Source organism: Oncorhynchus nerka, linkage group LG6 (assembly GCF_034236695.1).
Source record: "Oncorhynchus nerka isolate Pitt River linkage group LG6, Oner_Uvic_2.0, whole genome shotgun sequence".
Classification (NCBI taxonomy): domain Eukaryota; kingdom Metazoa; phylum Chordata; class Actinopteri; order Salmoniformes; family Salmonidae; genus Oncorhynchus; species Oncorhynchus nerka.
The window spans coordinates 20,122,077-20,136,877 of NC_088401.1; the positions used below are offsets into that span (position 1 = coordinate 20,122,077).

The 14,801-nt window shown below is 43.4% G+C and overlaps 1 protein-coding gene across 4 annotated transcripts in view; it reads right to left on the reverse strand.

The window, feature by feature from the left end:
• Window positions 1-14,801, reverse strand: part of LOC115130145 (brefeldin A-inhibited guanine nucleotide-exchange protein 1-like) — a 100,879-nt gene that overhangs the window by 41,586 nt on the left and 44,492 nt on the right. For 3 of the 4 annotated variants that reach the window (XM_029660951.2, XM_029660949.2, XM_029660948.2), the window contains 4 exons: window positions 12,507-12,921; window positions 7,647-7,763; window positions 7,022-7,281; window positions 6,344-6,477 (listed from right to left, as the gene is read on the reverse strand). In XM_029660951.2, the coding sequence (XP_029516811.1) occupies window positions 6,344-6,477; window positions 7,022-7,281; window positions 7,647-7,763; window positions 12,507-12,921 (926 nt within the window). The remainder of the gene's footprint in view (window positions 1-6,343; window positions 6,478-7,021; window positions 7,282-7,646; window positions 7,764-12,506; window positions 12,922-14,801) is intronic. The other variant, XM_029660950.2, reaches the window with a different exon arrangement.

Consider the following 14,801-nt stretch of genomic DNA (forward strand, 5'->3'; position numbering starts at 1 on the left):
GCTGAGGTTTCACACTTGTATTCCAAAGCCTTGGGCTTACGGACAAACACACATGCTACCAGTGGTGGAAAAAGTACTCAACTGTCATACTTGAGTAAAAGTAAAGATATCTTAATAGAAAATATAAATAGTAAAGTACAGAAACTTTTGACATGTGATATCGGCCCTGTACAGCAAATGCTGTGCACTGAAGATACATCAACCTTTCTGATCCAAAGCAAAGTCATGCAACAATATTATTATCATGGATAGCTATATACAATTATAAACCGGGTGGTTCGAGCCCTGAAAGCTGACTGGCTGAAAGCCGTTGTATATCAGACCGTATTCCATGGATATGACCCCAATTTTTTTTTTACTAGTCTAATTATGCTGGTAACCAGTTTATAATAGCAACAAGGCCTCTGGGGTGTGTGGTATATGGCCAATATACCATGGCTGAGGGTTGTATCCAGGCACTCCGCGTTGCGTCTAGCATAAGAACAGCCCTTAGCCGTGGTATATTTAAGGGATAATCAATGAGGGGCTATGCGTCCTATGGAAAATAATGAACGATGTGGAAGGTGTGTTCTACGACCCGCTAGAGGAGTTCTACTCCACTAGAGCATCCATCTATGGAACACATCTTCCACTTTATAGCAACCAATGTTCTTGCACAGATGAAAGTACTTTGTTTTCTTGTCAGGTTTTGGCCCTCAGATAGGAGGATGAAATAGTATAAATGTACTTATTAAAATACCATACAGAACTCATCACAGGCATCAAAAGCAAATGCACATTTTGTGAAAGTGCAGCTTTTGTGATTGGACAGAGAAAAATTCTAAGCATTGTTCTGGACCCCATTTCACAATTGCTATTTTGGCACCATGTTTCTGAGGCTAGCCCTGAAAAGTCAGTGGTAACCCTGCTAGCAAGACCATCTAGCCCTGGGATAAGTTTGGTGCTTGCCCACTTTAGAATATGTGAACAATCACTTAGCCCAGAGCTAAAGAGGGGGCTAAGGTGCAGTGTGACATCGCCTTTGGTCTGCTTCCTTAAAGTGAATTTAAGGTAACAAAAATAGCAAGACAAATACACAAAACTTGAATAATTTATTAACTAATTACAACAGCAGGATTCAATACTGATTTAGTCTTTCTAATCCATAATAAGACTGAGTTCAAAGCATCTGTTGTGATATGTACAGCTGATCTCCAGATAAAGCAGGTCTCCTGTGTGTCATCCTCCTGTGTGTCATCCTCCTGTGTGTCATCCGGGTATCTTTCAAAGAAAGGCTAAATCTGCACACTAGTAGCTCCGATGCAATAATGAATTTACCAACGTTAAGACAGCAAGCTGTCTTTATCAGGGTTATCACCTGGGCCAGTCATGGAGTAAATCTCTGTGGATGAAAAGGCCTTCTGTCTGACAGACACTTAGCACAGCCCTGCCTGTGATGACACCGCCTTCCTCTCAGTCCCGTCTGACAACAGCCCGTGATCAACAGGGTTCCATTCCACCATTGTCTGGATGGAACGTCTCTCTTGTGCTCTGAGACAGAATCCCGACAACACCATCAGAACAGAGCAGAGTGTTAGTCCACAAAGCTCATGGGAAGAATGATAGAGATGGGAGACTGAAACAGTCAGAATTGAGTTACCATATAGAAACCAGATTCAGGAAATGCTGTTATGTAAACACAGCTATCAGATTCAGTAAATCAAATGCCTCTTCGCCTGCAACAAGCTCTGCAAAACATACTGTAGAAAACCCAAATGTGATCTCACTTGTAGGGAGGCAAAATCAGATTACACACACACATATACATACAGTTGAAGTTGGAAGTTTACATACACTTAGGTTGGAGTCATTAAAAATCATTTTTCAACCACTCCACAAATTTCTTGTGAACAAACAATAGTTTTGGCAAGTCAGTTAGGGCATCGACTTTGTGCATAACACAAGTCATTTTTCCAACAATTGTTTACATACAGATTGTATCACTTATAATTCACTGTATCACAATTCCAGTGGGTCAGAGGTTTAAATACACGAAGTTGACTGTGCCTTTAAACAGCTTGGAAAATTCCAGAAAATGCATTAGAAGCTTCTGATAGGCTAATTGACATCATTTGAGTCAATTGGAGGTGTACCTGTAGATGTATTTCAATGCCTTCCTTCAAACTCAATGCCTCTTTGCTTGACATCATGGGACAATCAAAAGAAATCAAATAAGACCTCTGATTTTTTTTTTGTAGACCTCAACAAGTCTGGTTCATCCTTGGGAGCAATTTCCAAATGCCTGAAGATACCACGTTCATCTGTACAAACAAAGGTCTGCAAGTATAAACACCATGGGGCCACGCAGCCGTCATACCGCTCAGGAAGGAGATGCGTTCTGTCTCCTAGAGATGAACGTACTTTGGTGCGAAAAGTGCCATATATTTTGTGAAGTGCACCAGTCCCTCCTGCAGCAAGGCACCCACACAACATGATGGTGCCACACACGTGCTTCACGGTTGGGATGGTGTTCTTCGGCTTGCAAGCCTCCCCCTTTTTCCTCCAAACATAACGATGGTCATTATGGCCAAACAGTTCTATTTTTGTTTCATCAGACCAGAGGACATTTCTCCGAAAAGTACGATCTTTGTCCCAATGTAAGGTTGCAAACTGTAGTCTGGCTTTTTTATGGCGGTTTTGGAGCAGTGGCTTCTTCCTTGCTGAGCAGCCTTTCAGGTTATGTCGATATCTTCATCTTCACCAGGTCCTTTGCTGTTGTTCTGGGATTGATTTGCACTTTTCGCACCAAAGTACGTTCATCTCTAGGAGACAGAACAAGTCTCCTTCCTGAGCAGTATGCCGGCTGCGTGGTCCCATGGTGTTTATACTTGTGTACTATTGTTTGTACAGATGAACGTGGTTCCTTCAGGCATTTGGAAATTGCTCCCAAGTATGAACCAGACTTGTGGAGGTCACAATTGTTTTTCTGAGGGCTTGGCTGATTTCTTTTGATTTTCCCATGAAGTCAAGCAAAGAGGCATTATCTACCAAGAGAATTCTCTTCGATTATAATCACAGCCGCATATATTCCCCCCCAAGCAGACACATCGATGGCCCTGAACAAACTTTATTTGAATCTATGTAAACTGGAAACCACATATCCTGAGGCTGCATTCATTGTAGCTGGGGATTTTAACAAGGCTAATCTGAAAACAAGACTCCCTAAACTCTATCATCATATCGATTGTGCTACCAGGGCTGGTAAAACCCTGGATCATTGTTACCCTAACTACCGTGAAGCATATAAGGCCCTTCCCCGCCCTCCTTTCGGAAAAGCTGACCACGACTCCATTTTGTTGCTCCCTGCCTATCGACAGAGACTAAAACAGGAAGCTCCCGCGCTCAGGTCTGTTCAACGCTGGTCCGACCAATCTGATTCCAAGCTTCAAGATTGCTTCGATCACGTGGATTGGGAAATGTTCTGCATTGTGTCAAACAACAACATTGATGAATACGCTGATTCGGTGAGCGAGTTCATTAGAAAGTGCATCGGCGATGTCGTACCCAGAGCAACTATTAAAACATTCCCAAACCAGAAACCGTGGATTGATGGCAGCATTCGCGCGAAACTGAAAGCACAAACCACTGCTTTTAACCAGGGCAAGGTGACCAGAAACATAATCGAATACAAAACAGTGTAGCTATTCCCGCCGCAAGGCAATCAAACAAGCTAAGCGTCAGTATAGAGACAAAGTAGAGTCACAATTCAACGGCTCAGACACAAGAGGTATGTGGCAGGGTCTACAGTCAATCACGGATTCTTGCTCCCAGACAGACTAAACAACTTCTTTGCTCGCTTTGAGGACAATACAGTGCCACTGACACGGCCCGCTACCAAAACCTGCGGACTCTCCTTCACTGCAGCCAACATGAGTAAAACATTTAGACGTGTTAACCCTCGCAAGGCTGCAGGCCCAGACGGCATCCCCAACCGCGTCCTCAGAGCATGCGTAGACCAGCTGGCTGGTGTGTTTACGGACATATTCAATCAAGCCTTATCCCAGTCTGCTGTTCCCACATGCTTCAAGAGGGCCACCATTGTTCCTGTTCCCAAGAAAGCTAAGGTAACTGAGCTAAATGACTACCGCCCCGTAGCACTCACTTCCGTCATCATGAAGTGCTTTGAGAAACTAGTCAAGGACCATATCACCTCCACCCTACCTGACACCCTAGACCCACTCCAATTTGTTTACTGCCCCAATAGGTCCACAGACGACGCAATCAAAACCACACTGCACACTGCCCTAACCCATCTGGACAAGAGGTATACCTATGTGAGAATGCTGTTCATCAACTACAGCTCAGCATTTAACACCATAGTACCCTCCAAACTCGTCATCAAGCTCGAGACCCTGGGTCTCGACCCCGCCCTGTGCAACTGGATACTGGACTTCCTAACGGGCCACCCCCAGGTGGTGAGGGTAGGTAACAACATCTCCACCCCGCTGATCCTCAACACTGGGACCCCACAAGGGTGCGTTCTGAGCCCTCTCCTGTACTCCCTGTTCACCCACGGCTGCGTGGCCATGCACGCCTCCAACTCAATCATCAAGTTTGCAGACGACACTACAGTGGTAGGCTTGATTACCAACAACGACGAGACGGCCTTCGGAGTGTGGTGTCAGGAAAATAACCTCACACTCAATGTCAAAAAACAAAGGAGATGATTGTGGACTTCAGGAAACAGCAGAGGGAGCAACCCCTTTCCACATTGAGGGGACAGTAGTGGGGAGGGTAGTAAGATTTAAGTTCCTCGGCGTACACATCACGGACAAACTGAATTGGTCCACCCACACAGACAGCGTGTTGAAGAAGGCGCAGCAGCCTCTTCAAACTCAGGAGGCTGAAGAAATTCGGCTTGTCACCAAAAACACTCACAAACTTTTACAGATGCACAATCGAGAGCATCCTGTCAGGCTGTATCACGGCCTGGTACGGCAACTGCTCCACCCACAACCGTAAGGCTCTCCAGAGGGTAGTGAGATCTGCCCAATGCATCACCGGGGGCAAACTACCTGCCGTCTGGGACACCTACACCACCCGATGTCACAGGAGGGCCATAAAGATCATCAAGGACAACAACCACCCGAGCCACTGCCTGTTCACCCGCTATCATCCAGAAGGCGAGGTCAGTACAAGTGCATCAAAGCGGGGACGAGAGACTGAAAAACAGCTTCTATCTCAAGGCCATCAGACTGTTAAACAGCCACCACTAACATTGAGTGGCTGCTGCCAACATACTGACTCAACTCCAGCAACTTTAATATTGGAAAAATTGATGTAAAAAATGTATCACTAGCCCCTTTAAACAATGCCACTTAATAAAATGTTTACATAACCTACATTACTCATCTCATATGTATATACTGCACTCGATACCATCTACTGCATCTTGCCTATGCCGTTCTGTACCATCACTCATTCATATATCTTTATGTACATATTCTTCATCCCTTTACACTTGTGTGTATAAGGTAGTTGTGAAATTGTTAGGTTATATTACTCGTTGGTTATTACTGCAATGTCGGAACTAGAAGCACAACCATTTCGCTACACTCACATTAACATCTGCTAACCAGGTGTATGTGACAATTTTTGTTGTTGATTTGATTGATTTGGATTTGATTTGATTTTGAAGGAATGCCTTGAAATACATCCACAGGTACCTCCAATTGACTCAAATTATGTCAATTAGCCTATCAGAAGCTTCTAAAGCCATGACATCATTTTCTGGAATTTTCCAAGCTGTTTAAAAGCACTGTCAACTTAGTGTATGTAAACTTTTGACCCAATGGAATTGTGACGCAGTGAATTATAAGTTAAATAATCTGTCTGTAAACAATTGTTGGAAAAATTACTTGTGTCATTGCCAAAGTCGATGTCCTAACCGACTTGCCAAAACTATAGTTTGTTAACAAGAAATTTGTGGAGTGGTTTAAAAACAACTTTGAATGACTCCAACCTAAGTGTATGTAAACCTCCGACTTCAACTGTATATATATATGTTTAAAAGAGGGAGAGGAAACAGGAAGAGGAAGGCTGTTTAACTGCAGGAGCACAAGAAGTGATCCAGAACCAATAATCAGCTGAGTGATGCTTCATACAAACACACACACAAACCGTCACAACACTCCCCACTAATAATAACTAGGCTACACTCCACGAGGCATGACTCAACTAAGGAACACACTCCAGAAATAAACCTGTAATATGCTACTTACTAAGGCACTATAGCTACTGTTCCTCTATTTAATTATCTTAAACAAAACCATCATAAGCGTTCGGATACAAGAACTCATCTTACTTTGGGTCTGGGGGACCATCTGACAGAGGCTTCATGGACAGCTTGCAGAGCGATCTAAACACTAGGAAGGCATCCTTCTGGAGAATGTGGGAGAACTTAGCACCTGGTACTGGGCCTGTGGTCGCTCCCGACTCCTAATGCAGAAACACAAACAGATGATCAACATCAAAAACTTTTAATCAAGGCTCAAGAGTAAATTATCATTACTTGTGATCAAAAATGTATTTTCCACTTGACACAAAGACTTTGAAATAAAATAGTTCTTATTAGCAGATCTGTTCAACCTTGATCATGTAAGACTGTAATCATAGATAATTACATCCAGTGCTCAGACTTACTTATAATAACCTGAGAAGCTGAAAAGAGAGGAGATGTTAGAGTATCTATTAATCATGTTGGAATCAACCCCGACTGGCAGACAGACACTTTGATCTGCAGTAGCACAGAGATTGAATAGCCCCTGCCCTCATGGACTCACTTTAATTCCTCATGTTACCAATGACTTTCCAATTTCCTTTTTACAAATTGATAAACACTTTAAACGCAATAAAAAAAAACGCAATAACAGTTTTATTCTTCTGCTAAAACAGACAAACTGACAAACACCCAGGCTAGCACAAAACTACTCTGTTGAGCGGAGTGTGTAACCAAGGTGACAGTCAGGTCAGTCCCGCTCACCTGTGTATCATTAGAGGAGACAGACAGCCTGTCATCGGGCAGCGACGGAGGGAAGCTGGCAGAGATGGGCGTGCCGGGGATTCCATTGGCGTGGACGTTCTCGCTGTCCCCCTCGTCTTCTACCATCTCTGTGATCGCTGTTGCCTTGGTGATGACCTCATTGATGACTTTAGCAGGTTCCGTGACCTCTGTGGGCAGCTCGGTCTCACCAGCGGACTCCATGGCATCTGAACACATATGAGCAGGTTTCAGGCACTGCCCTTTGGAGTGGTTTAGTATGCAGGGGTCAAAATAGCACAGACACACAACTCTCGCTCTCTCTAGGTAGGACAAAAAAGCTAACACATAGTAACGTCTAAACTCTTGACTTCAACAAATTTTCATTCGAAAATTATTAATATCAGAAAAACTCCCCCACCCCTGGGTGCATGTTTTGGTTTTTGCCCTAGAAATACACAGCTGATTCAAATAACAAACTTATCATCACGTTTTGTAAATGTAATGTAAATGTTTTGATGATTTGAATCATCTGTGTACTGCTGGGCTCAGGACTGAGTTGGGGGAAACCCTGAGTTAACTGACCGCAGACAGAAATCTTATTTCAGATCCAGAGAGTGACTCTTACCTCCAACAACAGTATTGACGACCTCTTGTAGGATGCTCTGGACGATCTCCTGGGGTTTCTCCTCATAGTTAGGCTCCTCTCCCTCCTCTACTGCTTCCTGATCATGCTGAGCGGCACCTTGAACACAGGACAAGTAAAACTTTAGTCAAAGTACATTCAAAAAGGAGTTCAATAAACTTTAAAAATGTAAGATGAGAAACAGTAAACTGGCAGAATGAGTAACGAACGCGTTTTCTCTGAGAGAGGCATTACCCTTTGACTTCAAAGTTGACAAGATAAACAGTCGTCACTGGCATCAGCTATCACATCTTCACTGAATAAATTGAGCATGTGTGTGTGTGTGTGTGTGTGTGTGTGTGTTGAAAGCACTGAGTAATTCGCTAACAAAATGATTATTGAATCTTTGGCTGCATCTCCACTCACTGGGTGCCAAACTCTTCTATCCTCTCTCCCATTCAATCACTAATGAAAGGTTTTATGCAGGTTATTTTCTTTAAACTACTTCATTAATGTCTAAAGAGAAAGATGTCTCATCAAATGCTTATTTAACACAGACTAAATATTCTACCAATATTGAGTACATGAAAATCTCAAGTTTGAGGCTTTGTTACTGTCTAAAGCAGCCAAGATACCAGTCTAGAACAATACCCTGGATGTGTCTATGATCAATACACTTCCATCCACTATGGTACAAAGTACTGCGTGAGAATGAGAGTCCGTGTGAACTTCAACCTGACTGCCGATATGAGTATGATATGATATGATTGTGTGTGACACACTGTGTCCTTGTCTATCTGTATGTGGTTCACCAAGTACTTCTCAGATAGAGTTGGGTGTGTCAAATCGGAGGGCCTGTTGTCCGGACCTCTGGCAGTCTCTATGGGGGTACCACTGGGTTCAATTCTCGGGCCGACTTATCTCTGTATAAATCAACGATGTCGCTCTTGCTGCGGGTGATTCCCTGATCCACCTCTATGCAGATGACACCATTCTGTATACATCTGGCCCTTCTTTGGATACTGTTAACAAACCTCAAAACGAGCTTCAATGCCATACAGCACTCCTTCTGTGGCCTCCAACTGCTCTTAAACACTAGTAAAACTAAATGCATGCTTTTCGACCGATCGCTGCCCGCACCCACCCGCTCGACTAGCATCACTACTCTGGACGGTTTTGACTTAGAATATGTGGACAACTACAAATACCTAGGTGTCTGGTTAGACTGTAAACTCTCCTTCCAGACTCATATTAAACATTTCCAATCCAAAATTAAATCTAGAATCGGCTTCCTATTTCGTAACAAAGCCTCCTTCACTCACGCTGCCAAATTTACCCTCGTAAAACTGACTATCCTACCAATCCTCGACTTCGGCAATGTAATTTACAAAATAGCCTCCAACACCCTACTCAGCAAACTGGATGCAGTCTATCACAGTGCCATCTGTTTTGTCACCAAAGCCCCATATACCACCCACCACTGCGACCTGTATGCTCTCGTTGGCTGGCCCTCGCTACATATTAGTCGCCAGACCCACTGGCTCCAGGTCATCTATAAGTCTTTGCTAGGTAAAGCTCTGCCTTATCTCAGCTCACTGGTCACGATAACAACACCCACCTGTAGCACGCGCTCCAGCAGGCATATTTCACTGGTCATCCCCAAAGCCAACACCTCATTTGTCCGCCTTTCCTTACAGTTCTCTTCTGCAAATGACTGGAACGAATTGCAAAAATCACTGAAGTTGGAGACTTATACCTCCCTCACTAACTTTAAGCATCAGCTATCTGAGCAGCTTACCAATCACTGCAGCTGTACACAGCCCATCTGTAAATAGCCCACCCAATCTACCTAACTCATCCCCATATTGTCTTTACTTACTTTTCTCTTTTTACCATTATTTCTACTTGCACATCATCATCTGCACATCTATCACTCCAGTCTTAATTTGCTAAATTGTAATTACTCGCTACTATGGTCTATTTATTTCCTTAACTCACGCCATTTGCACACACTATATATAGATTTATTTTCCTTCTATTGTGTTATTGACTGTACGTTTGTTTATTCCATGTGTAACTCTGTGTTGTTGTTTGTGTCGCACTGCTTTGCTTTATCTTGGCCAGGTCGCAGTTGTAAATGAGAACTTGTTCTCAACTGGCCTACCTGGTTTAATAAAGGTGAAATAAAATAAAAAAATAAAAAATGTCTGCTCTAAGATGAATCTCACTCTGTGATGCTGCTCTGGCCTGGCAGGTTGAGGGGAGTAACGGATGTAATCATTTACAAGCAAGGGATTACAAAAACTGGCAATTGTAATCGTTACATAACAAAATACTGCATTCAGATTACAGATACTTTTGAAAAACTAGATGATTACTTCGAGGATTACTTTTAAAAAGGATGTTTGCAAAAAAAATGTTTGGCACTTCTCTATTTACTGAATGACATTCAAATCAGCATTGAAAAAAAGGCAGAAGTTTAAGTTTGTTCCACCTGAGCGAGTCTGAACACAAGTCAGAGACCACTATGATGATACACCAAATGTGTTTGTTGGATCGAGGGAAAAGAGCAAGAATTTCTTGCTGTCTATTGTATTCTCTCTGGTATGCAATCTGGTTTCCACTCAGGTTATGGATGTGTCACTGTAACCTTAAAGGTCCTCAATGACATCACCATTGTCCTTGATTCTAAGCAATGTTGTGCTGCTATTTTTATTGACTTGGCCAAAGCTTTTGATACGGTAGACCATTCCATTCTTGTTTGGCCGGCTAAGAAGTATTGGTGTCTCTGAGGGGTCTTTGGCCTGGTTTGCTAACTACCTCTCTCAAAGAGTGCAGTGTATAAAGTCAGAAAATCTGCTGTCTCAGCCACTGCCTGTCACCAAGGGAGCACCCCAAGGCTCAATCCTAGGCCCCACGCTCTTCTTAATTTACATTAACAACATACATCAACAACATAGCAGTAGGAAGCTCTCTCATCCATTTATATGCAGATGATAGTCTTATACTCAGCTTGCCCCTCCCTGGAATTTGTGTTAAATGCTCTACAACAAAGCTTTCTTAGTGTCCAACAAGCTTTCTCTACCCTTAATCTTGTTCTGAACACCTCCAAAACAAAGGTCATGTGGTTTGGTAAGAAGAACGCCACTCTTCCCACAGGTGTAATTACTACTTCTGAGGGTTTAGAGCTTGAGGAAGTCACCTCTTACAAGTACTTGGGAGTATGGCTAGATTGTACACTGTCCATCTCTTAGCACATATCAAAGCTGCAGGCTAAAGTAAAATCTAGACTTGGTTTCCTCTATCATAAATCGCTCCTCTTTCACCCCAGCTGCCAAACTAACCCTGATTCAGATGACCATCCTACCCATGCTATATTATGGAGACATAATTTATAGATCAGCAGGCAAGGGTGCTCTCGAGCGGCTAGATGTTCTTTACCATTCGGTCATCGGATTTGCCACCAATGCTCCTTACAGGACACATCACTGCACTCTATACTCCTCTGTAAACTGGTCATCTCTGTATACCTGTCGCAAGACCCACGGGTTGATGCTTATTTATAAAACCATCTTAGGCCTCACTTCCCCCTATCTGAGATATCTACTGCAGCCCTCATCATCCACATACAACACCTGTTCTGCCAGTCACATTCTGTTAAAGGTCCCCAAAGCACACACATCCCTGGGTCACTCGTCTTTTCAGTTCGCGACTGGAACGAGCTGCAACAAACACTCAAACTGGACAGTTTTATCTCAATCTCTTCATTCAATGACTCAATCATGGACACTCTTACTGATAGTTGTGGCTGCTTTGTGTGATGCATTGTTGTCTCTACCTTCTTGCCCTTTGTGCTGGTGTCTGTGCCCAATAATGTTTATACCATTTTTTGTGCTGCTACCATGATGTTTTGCTACCATGTTGTTGTCATGTTGTGATGCTACCATGCTGTGTTGTCATGTGTTGCTGCCATGTTATGTTGTTGTCTTAGGTCTCTCTTTATGTAGTGTTGTCTCTTGTCGTGATGTGTGTTTTGTCCTATATTTATATGTTATTGATATATTATATATATATATATATATTTTTTAAGCCTTTTTGTAGGCCGTCATTGTAAATAATAATTTGTTCTTAACTGACTTGCCTAGTTAAATAAAGGTTCAATAATGAATAAATAAATACATTTAGCCATTTGTGCTTTACGGATTGTGGTTGTTGTGGATGGCAGTTCACAAATCTAAATGTGTATTTAAACCCAATAATGGTTGAATTCAAGAAGTTTAAGCTGCCTATCAATCATTGTTTTTGAAACCAGTAGACAGCCAGTGAAAAATGTGCTCTTGCAACAACTGCATAGTGCAGATCCCAGCCTATGGAATAAAAGTAGGGGTTTTATTACTCAATCTAATTCATGCTGATAAAAATATACATCCATAGACCTAATGGACACATGCTCAAACTCACACACTTTTGATAGACTTAAATGGGCAATCTGTAGTTGCTGCATCCATTTGATAAATTATATATATTAATGTAAAGATATAATTTAAGCATATTATTATATGTAGTGGAAAGCGATGGGTTAGAAGAAGCCTATACAACCAACCCATAAAGTAAAATTTAACATCTATATATGGCCAGCTATGTAAACTTTAACATTGATTTATCCTGCAATAGATGTTGTTCAATTGGTAACATACTTTCAGATTACTTTCCCCTTAAGAGGTATTAGAAGAAGGCAAAAATGTTACTGAATATAATCAGATTACGTTACTGAGTTTTGGTAATCCAAAAATTAATTAACCGATTACAATTTTGGACAGGTAACTAGTAACTGTAATGGATTACAATGAGAAAGTAACCTACCCAACCCTGTGGGCTGGTCTGCCTCTGTCTGGTGGTTCTCTGCTGTGCTGAACTCAGAGCCATTCTCTGGGTTCGTGCTCTCATAAACTGTCCCCGGTTCCCCCTGCAATGCCTGCTCCTCCTCTGTGGCCCCCTGGCTCTCCTCCGTGGCCCCCTGGCCCTCTTGGGGGTCCCCTGCCCCAGCTGTGCTGCCCTTAAGGGCCGGGACAGGTATAGATGTGGAGGGAGTGGAGGGGGTGGAGGTGGGCGTGGGTGTAGAGGGGGTGGTGGGGCCGTTGGCCTCCCGAGGGAGGCCCTTGGCTGTGGGATAGGTGTGCTGCTGGAGCTGGGGCGAGTCTTGTTCCTGTTCCTGTTGCTGGGTGACTGGGGAGTGCTGCCGGTGCTTCTCCCTCTCCATCTGCTTGGCCTCCTGGAGCTAGGGAGGGGAAGGGGATGGGACACAGACACACATCCAAAGACCAAGACAGAGTATAACCCAGCGTAGCCACATACAACCAAACACACACAGACAAAGCCAAATTCACACACACACAGTCACACACACAGAGAAACGTGTTAACATAATGTACACAAACTCATGAAATCAAATACAAGCCTGAACAAGTGCTCAAATGTTCCCTAAGGTTTTTCCGACCCCAAAGCCATTGTCAGATCAGGAAGCAACAAATGACAGCTTCGGAATCACAGTTTTCCAGGCGGAGACAGCAGGACACTGAGATTCTGCAAGGCTATTTTAACATCAGGACTGTCTAAAATGTGTTTATGAATGAGCAGTCATACGGTAGGACATGCTGTCAAAACAAGTATGAGCCAAAGCATCCCTTCATGCTTATATAAACTGGGCCATTTCAGTGCAGAGAAGGAGGCAAAGTATTTTTGGTCTAAAATGCATTCATACTGCATGTTCTCCTGGTTGATGTATCACTGATGTTGATGTGTGTGTACGCTCATTTGAACCTATAAATATACACATCATAAACATTTCTGTTATAGTATACAGTGGCACGAGAATACACAATTCTAAGAAAATAACGTATTTCACTGAAAAATCTTAATTCTTTCAGCAAAGCTATCAATCAGGCTGCATGTGCAGTAGGGGTGCTGCATGTGTAGTAGGGGTACTGCATGTGTAGTAGGGGTACTGCATGTGAGGTAGGGGTACTGCATGTGTAGTAGGGGTACTGCATGTGTAGTAGGGGTACTGCATGTGTAGTAGGGGTACTGCATGTGTAGTAGGGGTACTGCATGTGTAGTAGGGGTACTGCATGTGTAGTAGGGGTGCTGCATGTGTAGTAGGGGTGCTGCATGTGTAGTAGGGTGCTGCATGTGTAGTAGGGGTGCTGCATGTGTAGTAGGGGTGCTGCATGTGTAGTAGGGGTGCTGCATGTGTAGTAGGGGTGCTGCATGTGTAGTAGGGGTACTGCATGTGTAGTAGGGGTGCTGCATGTGTAGTAGGGGTGCTGCATGTGTAGTAGGGGTGCTGCATGTGTAGTAGGGGTACTGCATGTGTAGTAGGGGTGCTGTGTAGTAGGGGTGCTGCATGTGTAGTAGGGTGCTGCATGTGTATGTAGTAGGGGTACTGCATGTGTAGTAGGGGTACTGCATGTGTAGTAGGGGTACTGCATGTGTAGTAGGGGTGCTGCATGTGTAGTAGGGGTGCTGCATGTGTAGTAGGGGTACTGCATGTGTAGTAGGGGTACTGCATGTGTAGTAGGGGTACTGCATGTGTAGTAGGGGTGCTGCATGTGTAGTAGGGGTGCTGCATGTGTAGTAGGGGTGCTGCATGTGTAGTAGGGGTGCTGCATGTGTAGTAGGGGTGCTGCATGTGTAGTAGGGGTGCTGCATGTGTAGTAGGGGTACTGCATGTGTAGTAGGGGTACTGCATGTGTAGTAGGGGTGCTTCATGTGTAGTGGTGTCATGCACAAATCATGTTAAAATAACTGAAAAACTAAGCCACCTGATGATGAACACATGATTCAGAGGAATGACACCGGTTAGGAATGGAAAGCAAATACCCATATGAATGATACACCTTCTCTAACACCAGGCTATAGACATTTCCCCTATTCCTATCCAGCCAACATGGGGCATTTTTAGGTTATTAACGTAAGAGAATTTGCTCTCAACCACTTTCCTGGCTAAAGAAAGGTTAAATAAAGAAAGGAAATTAGTAGAGGTTGTGCTGGCATTGACAAACCCAGCCAGACGTTTTTAGTATGCAGCTCACAGACCAACTCCAGGTGGGAGAGAGACTCCTCATATCAGACATGGCAGAGTCATGTAGCACCATTATC